The 19,496-nt window shown below is 40.7% G+C and overlaps 1 protein-coding gene across 1 annotated transcript; it reads left to right on the forward strand.

Annotated features, from left to right (window-relative positions):
• The first annotated feature begins 4,613 nt into the window (after positions 1–4,613).
• LOC139575487 (hepatic leukemia factor-like) lies at positions 4,614–17,223 on the forward strand. The gene is made up of 4 exons (XM_071400490.1): positions 4,614–4,919; positions 7,985–8,341; positions 14,575–14,792; positions 15,332–17,223. The coding sequence occupies exons 1-4, from the start codon at positions 4,805–4,807 to the stop codon at positions 15,545–15,547; spliced, it is 906 nt and encodes a 301-aa protein (XP_071256591.1). The 5' UTR covers positions 4,614–4,804; the 3' UTR covers positions 15,548–17,223.
• Positions 17,224–19,496: the final 2,273 nt, after the last annotated feature.

Below are 19,496 nucleotides of genomic sequence, written 5' to 3' on the forward strand. Positions count from 1 at the left end.
CAGGCATTTAACTGCTGTACTGTGGCTCGTTTCAGTGAGTTGTACTTTTTCCGTCCAGCCACTGAATTCTTAATCACATGACTTCCACGGCTAAGTGAGACAATCTTCTTGAAAAAACGTAGTCTCCTCTCTGTTGGTACAATTCAAATTAAGCTGTGGCTTTCATTTTACACATTTCAACCAGTTGAATCTTCAATTCTATATTTTGGTTGTGGGGGAGTGAAAGGCCCAGGGTAGTGTGTTTGGATATACTGATCATACAACCCCATTCACAAGAACCCTAAAAACGGCTGCAGGCAAAGTGAGGTTCTCACATACATTATTTGTGATCTCTGACCTCCCACTCTGGTATGCTGTGTAGAATGGTGCAGTTTTAGTCAGAACTACTCTATCTGAGGAATAAATCCATCTCAACCACCACCACCACTACCACTACCACTACCACCCACAACAAGCCATGACTGAAATATGGCCTGAATATACTTTTTTTTTAAGCAACAGCCAATAAAACTAAATATTTATTTATGTTTTATCAAGTTGTTAGACTCAGCTCCTCCGTTGAGGTGAACTGAGGTTGTTGCCCTACTTTCAGATATAGGGATCCCAACATAGGCCAATCATTCACTTGATATGGACCCAATCTGGGACATACATTTGACTTTTAATATACAGTACCAGTCAAAGGTTTGGACACATTTACTCATTCCAGGGTTTTTCTTTATTTTTACTATTTTCTACATTGTAGAATAATAGTGAAGGCATCAAAACTATGAAATAACACATATGGAATCATGTAATAACCCAAAAAGTGATAAACAAATCAAAATGTATTTTATATTTGAGATTCTTCAAAGTAGCCACCGTTTGCCTTGGTGACAGTTTTGCACACTCTTGGCATTCTCTCAACCAGCTTCATTAGTTAGTCCCGTGGAATGCATTTCATTTAACAGGTGTGCCTTGTTAAAAGTTAATTTGAGGAATTCCTTTCCTTCTTAATGTGTTTGAGCCAATCAGTTGTGTTGTGACAAGGTAGCGGTGGTATACAGAAGATAGCCCTATTTGGTAAACGACCAAGTCCATATTATGGCAAGAACAGCTCAAATAAGCAAAGTCCATCATTACTTTAAGACATAAAGGTCAGTCCATCATTACTTTAAGACATAAAGGTCAGTCAATCCGGAAAATGTCAAGAACTTTGAATGTTTCTTCAAGCACTATGATGGAACTGGCTCTCATGAGGACCGCCATAGGAAAGGAAAACCCAGAGTTACCTCTGCTGCAGAGGATAAGTTCATTAGAGTTACCAGCCTCAGAGATTGCAGCACAAATACATGCTTCACAGAGTTCAAGTAACAGACACATCTCAACATCAACTGTTCAGAGGAGACTGTGTGAATCAGGCCTTCATGGTCAAATTGCTGCAAATAAACTACTACTAAAGGACACCAATAATAAGAAGAGACTTGCTTTGGCCAGGAAACACAAGCAATGGACATTAGAACGGTGAAAATCTGTCCTTTAGTCTGGTGAGTCCAGTTCCAACCGCCATGTCTTTGTGAGACGCATAGTAGGTGAACGGATGATCTCCACATGTGTAGTTCCCACCGTGAAGCATGGAGGAGGTGGTGTGATGGTGTGGGGGTGCTTTGCTGGTGACACTGTGATTTATTTAGAATTCAAGGCACACTTAACTTTGATTTGTTAAACACTTTTTTGGTTACTAAATGATTCCATATGTGTTATTTCATTGTTTTGACGTCTTCACTATTAATCTACAATGTAGAAAATAGTCAAAAATAAAGAAAAACCGTGGAATGAGAAGGTGTCCAAACTTTTGACTGGTACTGTATATACAGTATATATGATGGGATGATGGGACACACATACATACAGTTGAAGTCAGAAGTTTACATACACTTAGGTTAGAGTCATTAAAACTAGTTTTTCAACCACTCCACAAATTTCTTGTTAACAAATTATCGTTTTGGCAAGTCGGTTAGGACATCTACTTTGTGCATGACACAAGTAATTTTTCCAACTATTGTTTACAGACAGATTATTTCACTAATCATTCACTGTATCACAATTCCAGTGGGTCAGAAGTTTACATACACTAAGTTGACTGTGCCTTTAAACAGCTTGGAAAATTCCAGAAAATTATGTCATGGCTTTAGCAGCTTCTGATAGGCTAATCCACATAATTTGAGTCAATTGGAGGTGTACCTGTGGATGTATTTCAAGGCCTACCTTCAAACTCAGTGCCTCTGCTTGACATCATGGGAAAATCTAAAGAAATCCACCAAGACCTCAATTTTTTTTTTTGTAGACCTCCAAAAGTCTGGTTCATCCTTGGGAGCAATTTCCAAATGCCTGAAGATACCATGTTCATCTGTACAAACAATAGTACGCATGTTTAACAAGAAATTTGTGGAGTGGTTGAAAAATTAGTTTTAATGACTCTAACCTAAGTGTATGTAAACTTCTGACTTCAACTTCAGCTTAAACTTCCATCTGTACATAGGACAGCGGTCTCTAAGATGCATGGTAGAGTAACCGGGTGGTAGTCGGCTAGTGACCGTGACTAAGTTCAGGGCAGGGTACTGGGTGAAGGCCGGCTGGTGATGTCTATTTAACAGTCTGATGGCCTTGAGATGGGTGTTTTTCAGTTTCTCTGTCCCAGCTTTGATGCACCTGTACTGACCTCACCTTCTGGATGACAGCAGGGTGAACAGGCCGTCCAAGCACACCAAGACAGTCGTGAAGCGGGCTCGACAAAAGCTATTCCCCCTCGGGAGACTGAAAAGATTTGGCATGGGTCCTCAGATCCTTAAAAGGTTCTACAGCTGCACCATCGAGGGCATCCTGACTAGTTGCATCACCACCTGGTATGGCACCTGCTCGGCCTCTGACCGCAAGGCACTACAGAGGGTAGTGCGAATGGCCCAGTACATCACTGGGGCCAAGCTTCCTGCCATCCAGGACCTCTATACAAGGCGGTGTCAGAGGAAGGCCCTAAAAATTGTCAAAGACCCCAGCCACCCTAGTCATAGACTGTTCTCTCTGCTACCGCACGGCAAGCGGTACCGGAGCGTCAAGTCTAGGTCCAAGAGGCTTCTAAACAGCTTCTACCCCCAAGCCATAAGACTCCTGAACATCTAGTCAAATGGCTACCCAGACTATTTACAGTGCCCCCCTCCCCCTCACCCCTTCTTTACACAACTGCTACTCTCTGTTGTCATCTATGCATAGTCACTTTAACTCTACCTACATGTACATACTACCTCAACTAACCGGTGCCCCTGCACATTGACTCTGTATCGGTACCCCCTGCATATAGTCTCGCTATTGTTATTTGACTGTTTCTCTTTAATTACTTGTTACTTTTATCTCTTATTCTTATCTGTATATTTTTTTTAACTTCGTTGTTGGTTAGGGGCTCGTAAGTAAGCATTTCACTGTAAGGTCTAGACCCTCGGCGCATGTGACTAATACAATTTGAATTGATGTGATGTGCTTGATGTGATGTGATGTGCTTTCCTGTGACATTGGGTGCTGTAGATGTCCTGGGCATTTTTTGTACTAGCATCATTCTAATTGATTGGTTTTATGTTTTAAGAAATAAAATGAGTGTCGGGGGCTGTTGTAGACCATAGGTTAAATGTTTGTAGGACATAATAGAGAGCTAAAATAAATGTTTGTATAATTCAATTACTCTGTGGCCAATAATAGGCCTATAGACCTAAGGTTAAGAAATGTACAGTTGGCACACCTGTTATAAGCCTAATCCTTTTAGTAGCCTAGCGGTTAGCACGTTGGGCCAGTTTCTGAAAGGTCACTGGTTTGAATATCCGAGCTGACGAGGTGAAAAGTCTGTCGCTGTGCTCTTGAGCAAGGCACTTAACCCTAATTTACTCCAGGGGTGCCGTACTACTATGGGTGACCCTGTAAAACAACACATTTCACTACAACTATCCGGTGTGTGACAAAAAAATGATTAGAGTTGAATAGTTACCAGTTTGGTGGAAACAAGCTTTAAATTATCTATTGAATGTACAGGAGAGAGAGAGAGCTATGATGGGGGCTTGATCCATATCCTATTACAGAGCTGAGCACCTAATAACACAGGCCTCTGTGTATATGTCCAACGAAGCTCACTACACCACATTGCAGTAGGCCTAAATTACAATATTCCCCCTCTTTAAAGAAGGGTTGTATGTCCTCACACTCAAAGCTTCACATGCTTACACGCCCCGAGAGAACACCACAATGATCCCACTGCTCCCACCAGTGAGGGAGAGAGAGAACTGTATGGGGGGCTCAATCTATGGATCTTGCACTACATACCAAGGTTAATGGATGTGGGTAGTACAACGATCACATACGCCATGTCGGAGTAATCTGTCAATTAACATGATTAACATGTATATTTTCAAGAAGAAAAGGGCTGAGAAAGAAATTATAGGCAAAAACCGTGAAACAAATAAGTTCCCTATTCAGCAGTGGTCAGTCCCTCCTTCCCTCCATCTCATTCGCAGAGTCGGTAAGTATTTGCCAAAGGTTTGACGTCATGTACATCAGTGTCCACAAATGGATTGTGAACCATCTTGAGCTTCACATCCAGTTAGTTCTCTGCCTTGTTCGACGAAAACCGTAATTGTTATTTTCTGCGCGGATATCAATTTCTCGGTCTGAACTACAGGTTGGGTCAAGCATTGAGGTTTGGTGTTTGTTTAACATATTTTCAAACGTGCGTCTTCTTTAGGAATAACATCAATTGTAGGCTATACTATCGTCCTCCAGACCAATGGAGAAAATGGCCAGACTTGTTCCTTTAAACTCATCTTTCCAACCTCCAACTAATGGCGTACTGAAGTCCCTGTTGGAGAATCCAATGAAGCTGCCATTTCATCATGAAGAAGGTAAACAAAACGCAGACGTCAAATAATTTGTTACGTGGTAGTTTACATTCATTTTTGAGACGATTGTTTTGTCGTTCTCGCTTTCAAGCAGGATCTGCCAGTGTTGCAGCGCGTGAGCATGCAAGATACAATGCAGAAAAACCAGAACGTCTCCGATGGCTACAATATTTCGGTAGCCAGGTGTTTCTCACCTTTAGTTACTAAGAATTGGCGTTGATTCAAGTGTAAATTAAAGGGACAATCACTGTTGCTACATCCATTTTTGGACTTATAAATGAATTGATTCTTGAAGAGGAGAACTTATAAATGCCTCATGAGCTTAGTTCAACTGTCATACCCCATCAGAACCCCAAATATAAGATTGTTTTACTCCAATGTTTGTAAACAATGAAAATGTAAACAAACACAATATAGCCTCAACATGGTTAAAACTATAATTTTGATATCATGGATGGTCAATCCTTGTATCCATAACTCTAACTCTTCATGTCTATGCATTTGAGTGGTTACATTTCTCTAGCCCCATCCCTCAGCTTTTTACCGAACCAGTGTCGGGGGATTCGCTTTGTTATTGTTTATACTGCTGATTTCCGCATTAAGTGTAATGTATTAGTACTACTACATCTAGCCAGATCGGGAAGGAGTACAGTATGCTCCATGATGGTTGCAATTTGTCGTTAAATGTCAAAAATACATTCCTGGTATGACAGCTCCAGCCTGATAAGGATACAGTGTAGCAACTATCCCTTTAATTCATGTGACTTACGACAGAAAACGTCCCACTGTAAGTTTTTGTCATACAGTACTTTTATTATTTGGAATGCTATTTTTCGTACACCGTTTAAGCTAGAAACATCATTCAAACTTTAAAAAAGTGCAGAGTGGTCAGGACCAGTGTGCTTGTATACAACTTGTGGATGTCCTTTACACTTTATAAACTATAAAGCTTTTTGCCCTTCGTTTTGTCCTCCATCCACTTTAAAGGGATTTCAACATTCTAAAGGTCCCATTGTGACATCAATACATCCAACATTCTATGCACTGTGAACAATGTAACTTGTGACAACAATCAGCTACATTGACACTTTGCCAACAAGTTAGACAAACAGTTAGGGCGTGTGGAATCTTCCTCTACTTCTCTGCTATTGAAATCTGGAATCGTAACAAAAATATATTCTTGCGATAAAACGTTACAGCTGTTTTAGTAACCGCATCAACTTCATTTTCTGTAAAAAAAAAAAAAAAAAACATTAGCCTCCCCAGCACTTTAGACAAACTTAAAGGGTATGAGATCTTGGTCTACTTCTCTGCTATTCAAATGCGTGTTTCACGATATACCGAAACTTCAGTACTTTTTCTATACTAGAACCTGAAAAACGGTTGGGTACCCGAATTGTTGTTATATTTGGTACTTCTGTCATGTCTCATGTCGTCTACGGATTGAGAGAGGACCAAGTCTGTCTATCAGCGTAGCCGATGTCCCCTTATAGCGCGAGAGCACCGTGCCTGCTCCACTTCCTCATTGCTAGCCCAAGCCTGTCAGGAGGAACCACTGGGAGTCTGAGCTGCATCACCACTTATGCTGCACATAAGTTAACACACTTGAATAATGAAAAACAGCATGTAGAAATGTTGAAACTGTTAATAAATGTTTTCAAAGGTGTATGTGCATGACGTCATGGGTCTTAAAGAGAACGCGCATACTTTAAAATAAGGCCCAAATGGAAGGGAAACGGATTGTTTTTCATCTGTAGCCCAATGAAATCAGCCAAAACAAGGTCAATAACGCAATGTATGCACACACTCCTATTGAATATGCATTCCCTTGTATTGTAAATAGGCCTAGGCTACATCATGATTTACCCAGTTTATCAATAGACTAGAGACCATAATGTTATGTAGTTTGGTTTAAAAAAAGGTGACATTTATTTTAGAATTAATTAATTAATGCATACATTAAAACATTTTTCAAATGTAATGATAATGGACTCAAAAGATCCATCTGGATCAATTACCATTCTGTGACTTTGGCTAATACCCTTTCTTTTTTTAATTGGTATCATTTTGGTATCGAGTATTGTGATACTAAACCTGGTATCGAAGTCAACTCTGGTGTCGTGACAACACATTCAAATCTGAAATCAGAACAGAATTATCTTCTTCTGATCAAAAGTGACAGCTGTTTTAGTAACGGTTATCCACTGCATTCGTTAAGCTAACTTCCCACTGTTGAATTAACTGTCATATAACTTTCAGAAATGTAACATTTATAGCATTGGGTGAGCACATTTCTAGCATAAGACAATGAGTAAACATTTAGACTTTTGACACATCAGCTACTTTGACCACTTTCCCAACAACTTAGGCAAAAACTTAGAGGATATGGCATCTTGGTCTACTTCTCTGCTATTTAAATCAGAACAGAAATATCTTCTACCAATCAAACAACCACTGTTTTATTAACCACATCAACTACATTCTATCTAAACTTTTAAAAATAACTGACATTTTGACAACTTTCCCAACAACTCTGAACACTACTACAAAAATACTTTTAAAGGGCAAAAGCAAGTCCAACAGTAGTACATTGTGGGAAGTTTGTAATCTACTGTAAATAGTTCGTTTTCCCGAAAACTAGCCAGTCTAGAAACCATTTAGTACTTATTTGTCAACAACTTGATAGAGACTCTCTCTATATATATAGATAGATTTGGAAAAACTCTTTAAAACTTCTGGAAATAGGTTGAAGAGAAATTAAAATATATTTCCTCAGCTTTCCTGAGACTGGAGTTTGTCCCCTAGGGGGTGCTTTTGCTGTTGGAGTTGATGGGGTATTTACTGTAGTTTGGTTATTTATATATTTGCATCAAGTATATATACATTCAAATACGCCTCAAGTAGACCTATGTTATATGTTTAATCAACAATCAGGGGCTGTAGATATTGTGCGTGTATATATAAATTAAAACCTTGGCCTTTTATTGGCTTAGCCGTTTTGACATTGTAAAGACATTGTTTGGCTGTTTTGGTCTAACAGTGATATGACTCTCTCCAAATATTTGCAGGTTTTGGAAAAGAGAAGAATGAGAAAGAGAAAAAGTTGGATGAGGAAGGCGGTGCCAATACTCCACAGTCGGCCTTCCTGGGGCCAACCCTGTGGGACAAGACCTTGCCATATGATGGGGACAACTTTCAGCTGGAGTACATGGACCTGGAAGAGTTTCTGTCAGAGAATGGCATCCCCGCAAACTCAGCTCAGAATAACCAAAACCATCCACAGCAGTCCCGGCAGCCCACTATCCAGCAGGTTTCCCCTGCACCCCCCATACCCTCTGTGGTCGACCTCAGCAGCCACGCCACTACCTCCGTTCATACATCCATGGTCTCCCAGAACTGTCTCCAGAGCCCCCCAGCCAGAGCAGGTAAAAGACCATATCACACACAACACAAAGCACAGGAACACTCTCAAACGAAAGCTAACATCTGCAAGGTCAACCAAACGCACACACGCACACACACAACCCTCCTATAGCTCTCAAATTAGGGCAAATCTCTATGGTCAAAACCTGAGTTGTTGCGCTTTATTATAATATGCCCCGGGCGCTGTTTGTCCACCTGGTGTACTCCGCACGCATATTATGACCAGGTCTTCTCAACACTGAACTTTCTCCTTTACTGTATACCCCATTCCACTCTGACCAAAAGCACAGATAGAGGTTTCTCCGTATTTAGGCTACTTCAGGGGCTTTGAGTATGCTAGGACATTTCTTCTACAATTCTGGCCCTGGACTTTGGAGCTTGAGTGGCATTGTGCCAAGTACTAGAAAGTTAAACTGGAGGGACAGTAGTTGTACAACTTGGGTGGGTTATAGTTTTGATCCCTCAACTGTGTAGTTTTTGTCAACAAACATTTACAGTTTTACTACATACCCGGTGAAATTCCAATATTGATTTAGATTAGGCTCATTTTGTTGCTTGGCACGCGATGCTCCATTTTGCTTTGTTTGCCTAAGGTGAATCCTGACGTATCTGTGGCTGTCTACTGAGGAGACAACCAGAAAAAAGTAAAACGTTCCTCCTTAATGAAACACACATTCCTGGTACCCAGTTATTTAGAGGTGTGAGGATAACATACCTTATTTACAGGCATCACCAAGGCAAACATCTTCCATAAGGCTAGTTGTCATGGTTTCAGCCTCTTGAAAGTGGGGGAGTGAATAAAGAGGGTCAGTGTAATTGGTGTGTTTGTTGGAGCAGGCAGATGTGATCTGGTTTGTGCTAGCCAATTCTTTGTTGCTAAATAATGGACATCCTATCTGAATCTTCTAGTCGAGGGGAAAACAGTGATTCTATTGCCTGTAATTGTTTTATTTTGAAGCTAGTTAATTAATGATGAGGATGGTAGTTGTCTTTATGACCCTATTTTATTTAATCAACATTTGTAAATAAGGTGTTATCACATCAGTTATAAGTATGTTATATGTTTAAAGGGAATATTTCTGTGTGCCCATTGGTTTGTGTTATATAGTAACTTTGGTACGTATTTTGGTTGGTGTGTGTGATATCTTCACATTACCATAGTTGGTAGAGCACAGTGTGTCAAATACAATCCTTATAATCACATCCACACTGTATGGAAACCTGCCTTTTTATAATGTTCCAGTGTATAACAGAAGCTCATGTTTACAATGTCTCTGCTCAGTGGGACCTATATTATTTGTCCCATACTTCTTGAGGTTTTATGGATATGAGTTAAGACACCATTTATCAGTAAACATCCTCAGATTGAATAGAAGTTGAACTCTCACACAAAACACATTCTGCTGCATTTTATTCCAATAGACCTATGTATGTCCAAAGGTTTTTCATCTTAGTCATTAATGATCTACCAAGTCCCGACGTGAACAGTGATGGTGACCTAGTGAAACTGGCCTGTGTAGTGGACTTGAATTCATATGAATTACCACTTAAATGGTAGTGCTGGGAATTGCCAGGGCTCCTCACGATACGATATTATCGTGATACTTAGGTGCCAATACGATATTTATTGCGATTCTATATGTATTCTGATTTGATACTGCGATTTTTGTGATTCGATGTTCATGACATATTGCTCACTATGTCTGCTGCAGGGGGACACGAGAGACCCATGATAAAAACTAGTTTTGATCCGTCATGGAAATAAAAGTACTGAAATGTTGGCTCACCATTTAATAGAAGATTGAGGCCAAAGCTATAGAAGGAGAAATACCAACGTTTTGGCACAGGTACAGCCGACTAACGTCAACTACCTAGCAGAAAATATACAAAAGGTTTGTTGTTGAGAATTGATACTTGGAGTCATAAAATTGATATAATATTGTCATAAATAGTATTAATATTACGATACTCTACTGTATCAATTCCCCCCCACTATTACTCTGATCCACCCAGCATGCTTTTACTGTGATTTGCACTCACATTTGAAGGAATTGCAAATGCCCTAAATTCCCATCCATTCCAAAAATAACCTCACAATTGCCATGGTAAAAAAAAAACATTCACAACTTCTTCTGATGTATGGCATTCTGTTTGACACATTTTAATATGATTTAGCTTGTCCCTTGAAAGTAGTCGCAGACAGAAGTGTAATAGTTTGTTTCTAATGATGACATTATTACTCATGCCAAACATAGCCATATGTATGTCCTTCGTCAGTGTACGTACAGTGACCACAATGTTTCTCTCAGTATTTATTTCCCCACTGCTTTCACAAAGTAAAAAAAAAAGAAAAAAAGAAGTTGGGAACAAACCTTGACGTGGTACTGTAAATAGTTTTTGGCCTCACCACAGGAAGTAATTGTACATCCGGACACAACAAACTATTACACTTGTCACTCGTGTCAAAGAATTACATCTGTACAGTTACAGTACAAAGAATCCCAGCATGTGAGGGTGTTCGTGCGTGTATATTTGTCTCAGTGCGAGTGAGTGTGTGTGTGTGTGTTTTGTCTGGTACAGTTTCACAGGGCCTGCCTTCTCGCTATTATGCACATCCCCTCTCACATGTACGGCTAGGTCTTCCTGACAGACACATGCATCCGCCATGTGTAGCCCCACTGCTAACGGGAGCTTGTCATGGCATGAGCATCTCCCCCTCCTTCCATTAATTCTCCCTCACCAGACAGATCCCAGTCGGAGCCATAGCAGAGGCACAGGCTGAACCCTGATGAGATCACAATGTCAAGGCTATACTGCTATCACATACACCTCCAGCCTAGCCCGCCCCACCAACCTCCCAATTCCATATTGCATGCAAGCACAAGATAGCTTTGTTATCACAGCAGATATCCAGTGGAGTTAGCGATGGGCGGGTCCCACTGCTGGTTCAATAAGGGGCCTACGGTCTATTGTTGGCAGGTGCCAAAAGGGAAGTGGAATGTAGACAAGGTAAAAGGTCAGGTCTAAACTTGTGTGCCATGGAAGTGACTGTCTGATAAGGTATGTGGTACCTATGGAAATCCTCTCCCTATAGTCAACAGATAAAGGGGAGGCATGGTTAGTTCTCCTGTTGACTCCATGTTGTTTAGCGTCACATTCATATACAGTAAACACTTAACACAATAATATGAATCCCCGACTAGCTCACACTTCATTTTGAAGATTGGTTGGAAAAGGCACAGACTCAATGTTGTCATTCCTTAGGGGTCGAGCTTAAAATGTTAATGAAAATCAAAGCAGTTTAAAGAGGGTTTGAGTTTCTCTCCTGACTGTCCAGCAGTCAGAGGAAGAACATGCAGGTGAGAGTCAGGTCAGAGCCATCTTAGCCCTCCATCCCATCTGCACTGGTTCTACTACCCACCCACACAATGCAAATCTGAGCATTTACCTACAGGAGAAGGAACAAGACGCAGAGCTCTTACCTTCTATCTATGTTTGGTGGACGTTGAACACATGTTGTCAGACTGGTGTGTGTTGTTTCTTCCTATTGGAGGTTCGTAGAGGGGAGGTCACAGCCAAATACTATAGGGCACTATCAGCCAGACTTTTCACCAGGCCACTCTTAGCCAGTAAAGCATGTCACTGTATTTTTACTCCAGTAATCTGGTCAGAATAAATGGTTAAAGTGATAAGACGTTTGGGCCACAGTGCTTGTTATTTATACAGGTGATATACTTTTGACAGATTGTTTTGGACAGCGTCTGATTTAGCCCTTGTAAGTAGCTTGGCACTAAGCTGACAGTGTTAGTCAGTGGCCTGTCATTGTTGGGGACTAACATGAGGCATTGAATTGGACCCCTGCTGAAGTACCACTTTGGATGGCCAGCCATTTTAGCTTAATGTGTCAGTGACTACTGATGCAATGATTCACTGGTGACGCTAGAGTGTAGTTGTCACGCTTGCGTGTCTACATTTTAGTAATTTAGCAGAAGCTCATATCCAGAGCGACTTATAGTAGTGAGTGCATACATATTCATCCATATTTTTTTTCTCTAAATTCATACATATTTGTTTTCTCTTCTGAAAGGGCTGGAGTAGCTGTCTTACTTCCTTCTGCATAACGTACAAGCAGGTCAGACCTGTATGTTGACCTCGGCTTAAATCTCAACCAGGACTAGCTGGAGCTAGAAATGCTGCTGTGACCAAAGGTCAGAAGGCTTAATGCCATAGCCAGCTTAAAGCACAGAGAAGCTGGGTCATGACGTAGGAAGTGACCTAAAATGTCGACCTTTGAATTCTGTTTGAGTGAAATGTTTTCACCGTCAGCAGGAAGAATTTGTATTTCTTTCATTCCTCATTACGTTTTCAAACCAACTACAAAAGACTACAGTCCTTTGATTGTGAATCGTTGTAATTGTCAAGCTGTTTAAGTGGATGAATCTCAAGTAAATACACTGTCATAAGATGCTCACCGCCAGCCACCAAATTCCATTAAATTCTTCAGTTCTGCTTGCTAATCCACAGAATGATGAAGGGTAGAATGTGAAACCGTGTCAACTGCTGACCTGCTGCTCTGTGCAATAGAAATCTATTAGGTGTTACGTAACATCCACAGAGAGCTTGCAGAGGCACATGTTGAGGCTGGCTGACGAGAAGGTTGCCTTAACATTTACAGACAAAATGTTGTTGTCTGCCTGAGCTCAGCTGACTAGAGGCACTGATAACAGGGCCCCAGAAAAGCTTAAATAACATATCTTCTGTGTTTGTGAGAGTGTCTGTCTGTCTGTGTGTCGGTAAATCTGTGTGTTTGTGTTCTCTGTGCTCCACCTGTTGGTTAAAAGGTGCAACCACAGTTATTTTGCTTTCCTGTGGGCAAGGCCAGTTGTAGAATTATTTAGATGAAATAGTCATTGACTTGATGAGCATGTATAGAATAAGACGGACATAAGAATATAGTCCGTCTTCACATGCAAGGCTGGTATTGATTCTAGAGCAGGGGTGTCAAACTAATCTTTCCCCGGAGGCCGCATACGGTCGTCAACGAGGTCCGCGCCAAAAAATTTCCTTGCTGTCAAAATTTGCAACAAATAGTCTTGTAGTCCTCTGTTTTCTGAATTTCCGATGCTTCCTGACTGTCTAGCTTTCATTTCGGTGATTAATTAGCTAGCGGGACACAGTCAAGAAACTAAATGAATGTAGGTCCATTATCTTTTCTACACATTTTCAATTTGGTTTTAGACATTTTAAAGTGCATGCATACATACATACAGTACCAGTCAAAAGTTTGGACAGACCTACTCCTACCAGGGTTTGTCTTTATTTTGACTATTTTCTACATTGTAGAATAATAGTGAAGACATCAACTATGAAATAACACATATGGAATCATGTAGTAACCAAAAAAGTGTTAAACAAATCAAATTATATTTGAGATTCTTCGAAGTAGCCACCCTTTGCCTGGATGAAAGCATTGCACACTCTTGGCATTCTCTCAACCAGCTTCACCTGGAATGCTTTTCCAACAGTCTTGAAGGAGTTCCCACATATGCTGAGCACTTGTTGGCTGCTTTTCCTTCACTCTGCGGTCCAACTCATCTCAAACTATCTCAATTTGGGTTGAGTTCAGGTGATTGTGGAGGCCAGGTATTCTGATGCAGCATTCCATCACTCTCCTTCTTGGTCAAATAGCCCTTACACGGCAAGGAGGGGTGTTGGGTCATTGTCCTGTTGAAAAACAAATATATGAGAGATTTTTTTTACTCAAACCACCCGTAGTCCGCATTGGACCGGGCTGTATGTTTGACACCCCTGTTCTAGAGGATCAGCTTTGTAAAGCACAACCATGATACAGAACAGAATGGCGGAATACTATGATGTAAACAGGCACACGTGTGTTAGTTTCCCCTAAGTGCCCTCCTTGGGACTTTTTAAAGGGGTCTTTCTAGAGAACTCTAAGTACCCCTACTACCCCTGGTATGGGGTAGGAGGTGAGGGGGGTACTAATGACTGCCACATTTGTCATAGCTTTTTATATTACATTTAATGGCAGATTCTAGAACCTTCATTTTAAGGAAACCAGTTGAGGTCTAATAACGCCTCATTTCTAACCATTACTTTCTCAAGGACCATTGCACCTCAAAGCCTGCTCTTTCATAGAGTACAATCTCTTCTAAACAGTGCCCAGATGTAATTCAGCAGACCCTCTAACCTGTTTTCCTTTGCCTTTCTCCTGCAGTGCTGCCCTCAGCTGCCAGGAACACCCCCAGCCCCATCGATCCAGAGTCTATTCAAGTTCCAGTGGGCTACGAGCCCGATCCTGCAGACCTGGCTCTGTCTAGCGTGCCCGGACAGGAGATGTTTGACCCCCGAAAACGCAAGTTCGCCCCAGAGGAGCTCAAACCACAGCCCATGATCAAAAAGGCACGCAAGATCTTCATCCCTGAAGATCTCAAGGTAACCTACCTGAAGCCTACTTATGTGGAAGATTGAAAGGGTTCACCACTTGTTTGGCCAAAGACTTTAAGCACCATGTTTTCTTATGTTATGTAAGCAGCAAGTGGACTTATTCCACCGAAATAATCAGAAGTATTTTAAACCACTGGCGCAAACCCAAACCGGCAGCTTTTTCAGTATTGATAGGGAGGAGGCGAACTTGGCCAGGATTTAGATTGACAGGTTTAGCCGTGGTCATTCACCCTTAACCCGGGTCATATGATGTTGTTGGAAGAGGTGTATCACATGTACTATTTTGTTTGTTGAGGTAAGATGGCTTCCTGCAGGGTGCAAAGGAGGTTGAACGTGTCAGGCAGTTTTAAACAACGTTATGGAAATGTATTAAGTGAAAATGAGATACGTGATGACATGAATAATAGGTTTGGAATACATTTGGAATACTGTTTATTACTCAGGTGAATCACTTATATTTTTACAATACCACAGGTAGTGTGAAGAAAGAAATTAATCACAACAGTGTGTTTCACCTCACTTTCCAGGATGACAAGTACTGGGCCAGACGCAGAAAGAACAACGTAGCAGCCAAAAGATCACGGGATGCCAGGCGACTGAAGGAGAACCAAATTGCCATCCGGGCTAGCTTCCTAGAGAAGGAGAACGGTGCGCTTCGCTCAGAGGTGGCCGACTTGAGGAAGGAACTGGGTCGCACCAAGAACATTGTGGCCAAATACGAGGCTCGGCATGGGCCCCTGTGAACCTCCCCAAACCACGCCACACCCTTCCCTCTCACCCCCTCACCCAAGAGTTTGAAGGACAATGTGCCTCCCTTTTGGTGGCACTGGCCCCCCACACACCAGCCCCTCACCCCTGTACATGATAATCCTATATGATTCTATCATTTGGAATTTGAATTCTGTCACTGGCATCCGTTTGTTTGTTCCGTTTGTTTTCTCACTCACCCTTCATGTACACACATGTACATGGGATATGAGTATGTATGTATGTATGTACAATATGCACACACACTTTCCTCTTTCAAGTACTACAAGGCACTTTGAGTGTTAATGAGCCAACAACCTACTCTACGGATCCCTACCCTGTCCCCTCCTTCCATTGTTCGTTTTGTAAATGATGCCATGGTGTTTGTTTTCCCCCTTTCTCACCTGTTTTATACATGTGATCAGGACTGAGAACTGTTGTAATGTATCTCCCTCCCCATCCTTATGTTCTTCTAGTGCTGTTTTCAGAGGGATTATCCTCCTACCTAAGACCCTGTTCCTGTCTGTTATGTCCTGTACCTTTCTGTAGCATCCTTTCTCGAACGGTTTGTACTGCGCGTACATTCATATTGCAATTTTTTTATGTTATTGTACTTCCGTTAATATTATACATTTTCGTGTCCATTGTTGTTCTATTGCAGCGCTGTAACATCAGTTCATCACATCAGGACTATAAGCTACTCTTGTGATTTTTAATATTTTCTTGTTAGCACTTAACCTCTTTCTCAAACCTCAGTATAACTGTACAGTTGAAAAGAAAAACCAGCGATTCTTTTCTATCACACATTGAGCAATAATCTTTTCCAAATCTATATTAATTCATGCTACCAAGTTTTTCCTCCCACACCGATTCACCAATCGGAGCACCTCTTGGTCTCCAGTAGAACCCACAAGCCTCTTGTCTCGCGTTGTGCGGCGCGGTCATTTTCTGTTGGGAGTTGCGCTAGCTAGCATGGTGATGGTGAACAGATTTCCCACCCTGTGCTCAGTGGTCTCTCTGCTGCAGCCTGTTCCAAAACCACAACTCAGCTTACCCTCTCTGCACTAATCTTCTAATGCGTGTCACAATCTGCCCTGGTGCAATGTTCCTCAGTCTAATCTGCCTGATATTTATGTATCTTTTCTGTTAAGGACAGATACATTTTTTGAAATATTCAATTGTTAATTGTTATTATTATGACTTCTATTTGTGTCGTTGATATTGTTGTTCTTATAATCATCTCATTGTTTTTATTTGAATATTTCAGCATGGTTTCTCAGAACACAAACCTCAAGCTAATCGCAAAGTGGTTTAATGATTTCCTTTTTATTTAGCATGATTAACAAGAGTGCTTCTTTTAATAATCAATAGAGATATCTGTATTTTTGTAGATATGTGTTTGCCTTCTTCTGTAAGATGGCTGTATGAATGTAAAAGATGTTGAAAAAAAGTAGGATGGTGTTGTCCAGTACTGTGGTTATCCCAAACAATTAGTTTACTACAAACCAAAAGATTCAGTACAGAGATGATATATTGGTTATAAGAGATGTTTATATAAAGCTATTCTATATGGGTTTTTTTGTACAGTATTTTTCCTATACATTACTGGCTATGTATTTTAAAGGCAGAGAATCCAGAATATTATTATTATTAAAGAATACAAAATACATTACTCAAAGAAAACCAATATAGTAGTGTTTTGATATCTTAACCATAACAATGTGGTAGTTTTACAGAGATTCCTCCAAATCCAGCAGCAGTAATAGATACTTTTGGGCATTATTGGAAAGACACTCCTGTATCCTGGTTATATACTATAGATTTAGCCGTTAGTAACCTTTAGTTCCTTGTGTCATGGAATCGCAGTGCTTTAAGATTGAGTCTCACCAACGTTAACATGAAATAAAGTTGTGAGTATGGAGGACGGAATGTATGTAATGATCTTTAATCGGTTTCTGAAGAGACCCACTATTGAGTCTCTATTGCTATTGATTGTCATCGATGTCACCACTAGGTGTCTCAAGAAGACTCCTGTTATGGGTCCCTTCACTCAGATGACCAAAATATGTCACCGGAGTCCTTTGATGGTAAAACTGAAAAGGTTGACCTTTTAGTCATATTCTGATATAGACTAATATGACTAATATTTGGAGCCATCTCTATGCTCACTAGTTAGAACGATGTTACAATGAAGGGGGAGGGCAATTTCAGGTTACTGTAGCTGCTGTTTATCTGCTTGTTAGACCTTGCAGTTCTAGTAAGCCCCACTGCCTGAGTGATATTACTCTCAATGACACTGCATAGCTTACTGAGGTCTCTATTTCTGCTATAATACTTCATTAAATTCACAATTGACCAAATACAGTGTAGTGTTCCTTACCTGTTGAAGATCATGGTCCAGCCAAGGTGAGAGTAGAGATTATATGTTTTGGCTGTAGAGAAATGGCTGAAGGTGGTTTTCCTTATTCACATTTCTTTAGCCCATCCGTACAGATATGGGTTTTGTTAGTTGTGTGTGTCCATGTACTTTAACATGCTATTCTGTACCATGGACGTACCATATGAAAGAATAGGATAAAGCCATTACCAGTCCACACATTGCCCACATACCTCCCTGTAGAGTGACTTCACTACCTCACCCATGAATGGAAAAAAGTAACCATAATTCTGAGTCTATTCCAGTGCCTTGAATACACTGACTGTTCCTCAGTCTCTCAGCGATGTAATGTCATTATCACCACTTGAATAGGTTCAGATCTAATGCAGCAAATATTCTATATATTTACAATTGTCTTTTTACTTATTTAAAACACTACAATTAACTAATTACCATTGTATTAATGGCAACACCAATGGACTGTTTCACAGAGGGTACATAGATACACAATGAAAGGAGTATTCTGTCTTGTTTATCATGGAATGAATGCATAACATATGATATTCAGTCCTTGGCCTCCCTTTCTGTAATTCGTAGTGTCTAATAAAGTATTTTCTGTTTCTTTTGATGTGTCACACTTGTTATTTCTGCTAGTGTCAAACATTTTCAAACTGTTTACTGTATACACTGAGTCTATATAGTACTTAAGCAATAAGGCCCGAGGAGATGTGTCGTGCCTAAGAACAGCCCTTAGCCATGGTATATTGGCCGTATACCACAAACCCCAGAGGTGCCTTATTGCTATTATAAACTGGTTACCAATGTAATTAGACCAGTAAATAGTCCTGTTTAGTCATACCCATGGTATACCATGGCATTCAGCCAATCAGCATTCAGGGCCCGAACCACCCAGTTTATAAAAAAACATTAACACCTGTCCTTTCCATGACATAGACTGACCAGGTGAATCCAGGTGAAAGATATGATCCCTTATTAATGCCACTTTTTTTAAATCCACTTCAATCAGTGTAGATAAAGGGGAGGAGACAGGTTAAAGAAGGATTTTTAAGCCTCGAGATAACTGGGACATGGATTGTGTATCTGTGCTGTTCAGAGGGTGAATGGGCAAGACAAAAGATTTAAGGTCCTTTGAAGGGGTATGGTAGTCGGTGCCGGGCGCAACGGTTTTGGATTTTTCACACTCAACAGTTTGCCGTGTGTTTCAAGAATGGTCCACCACCCAAAGGACATCCAACCAACTTGACAACTGTGGGAAGCTTTGGTGTCAACATGGGCCAACATCCCTGTGGAACGCATTTGACACCTTGTAGAGTCCATGCCCCAGCAAATTGAGGCTGTTCTGAGGTCAAAAGGGTGCAACTCAATATTAGGAAGTTGTTCCTAATGTTTAGCATACATTTAGGAAAGTAATGTCACATAACTAGTATTTCTAAAGGAGTAAAAAACATTTACAGGTGGCTGGGTTGTCAGTTGTGGTATGTTCAGAACATGGTACTAAATGAATGAAACCGCTGGTATCAACATTTCAGTGGCTTGTGTGTTTTCCT

Source organism: Salvelinus alpinus, chromosome 1 (assembly GCF_045679555.1).
Source record: "Salvelinus alpinus chromosome 1, SLU_Salpinus.1, whole genome shotgun sequence".
In the NCBI taxonomy this organism is placed as follows: Eukaryota; Metazoa; Chordata; class Actinopteri; order Salmoniformes; family Salmonidae; genus Salvelinus; species Salvelinus alpinus.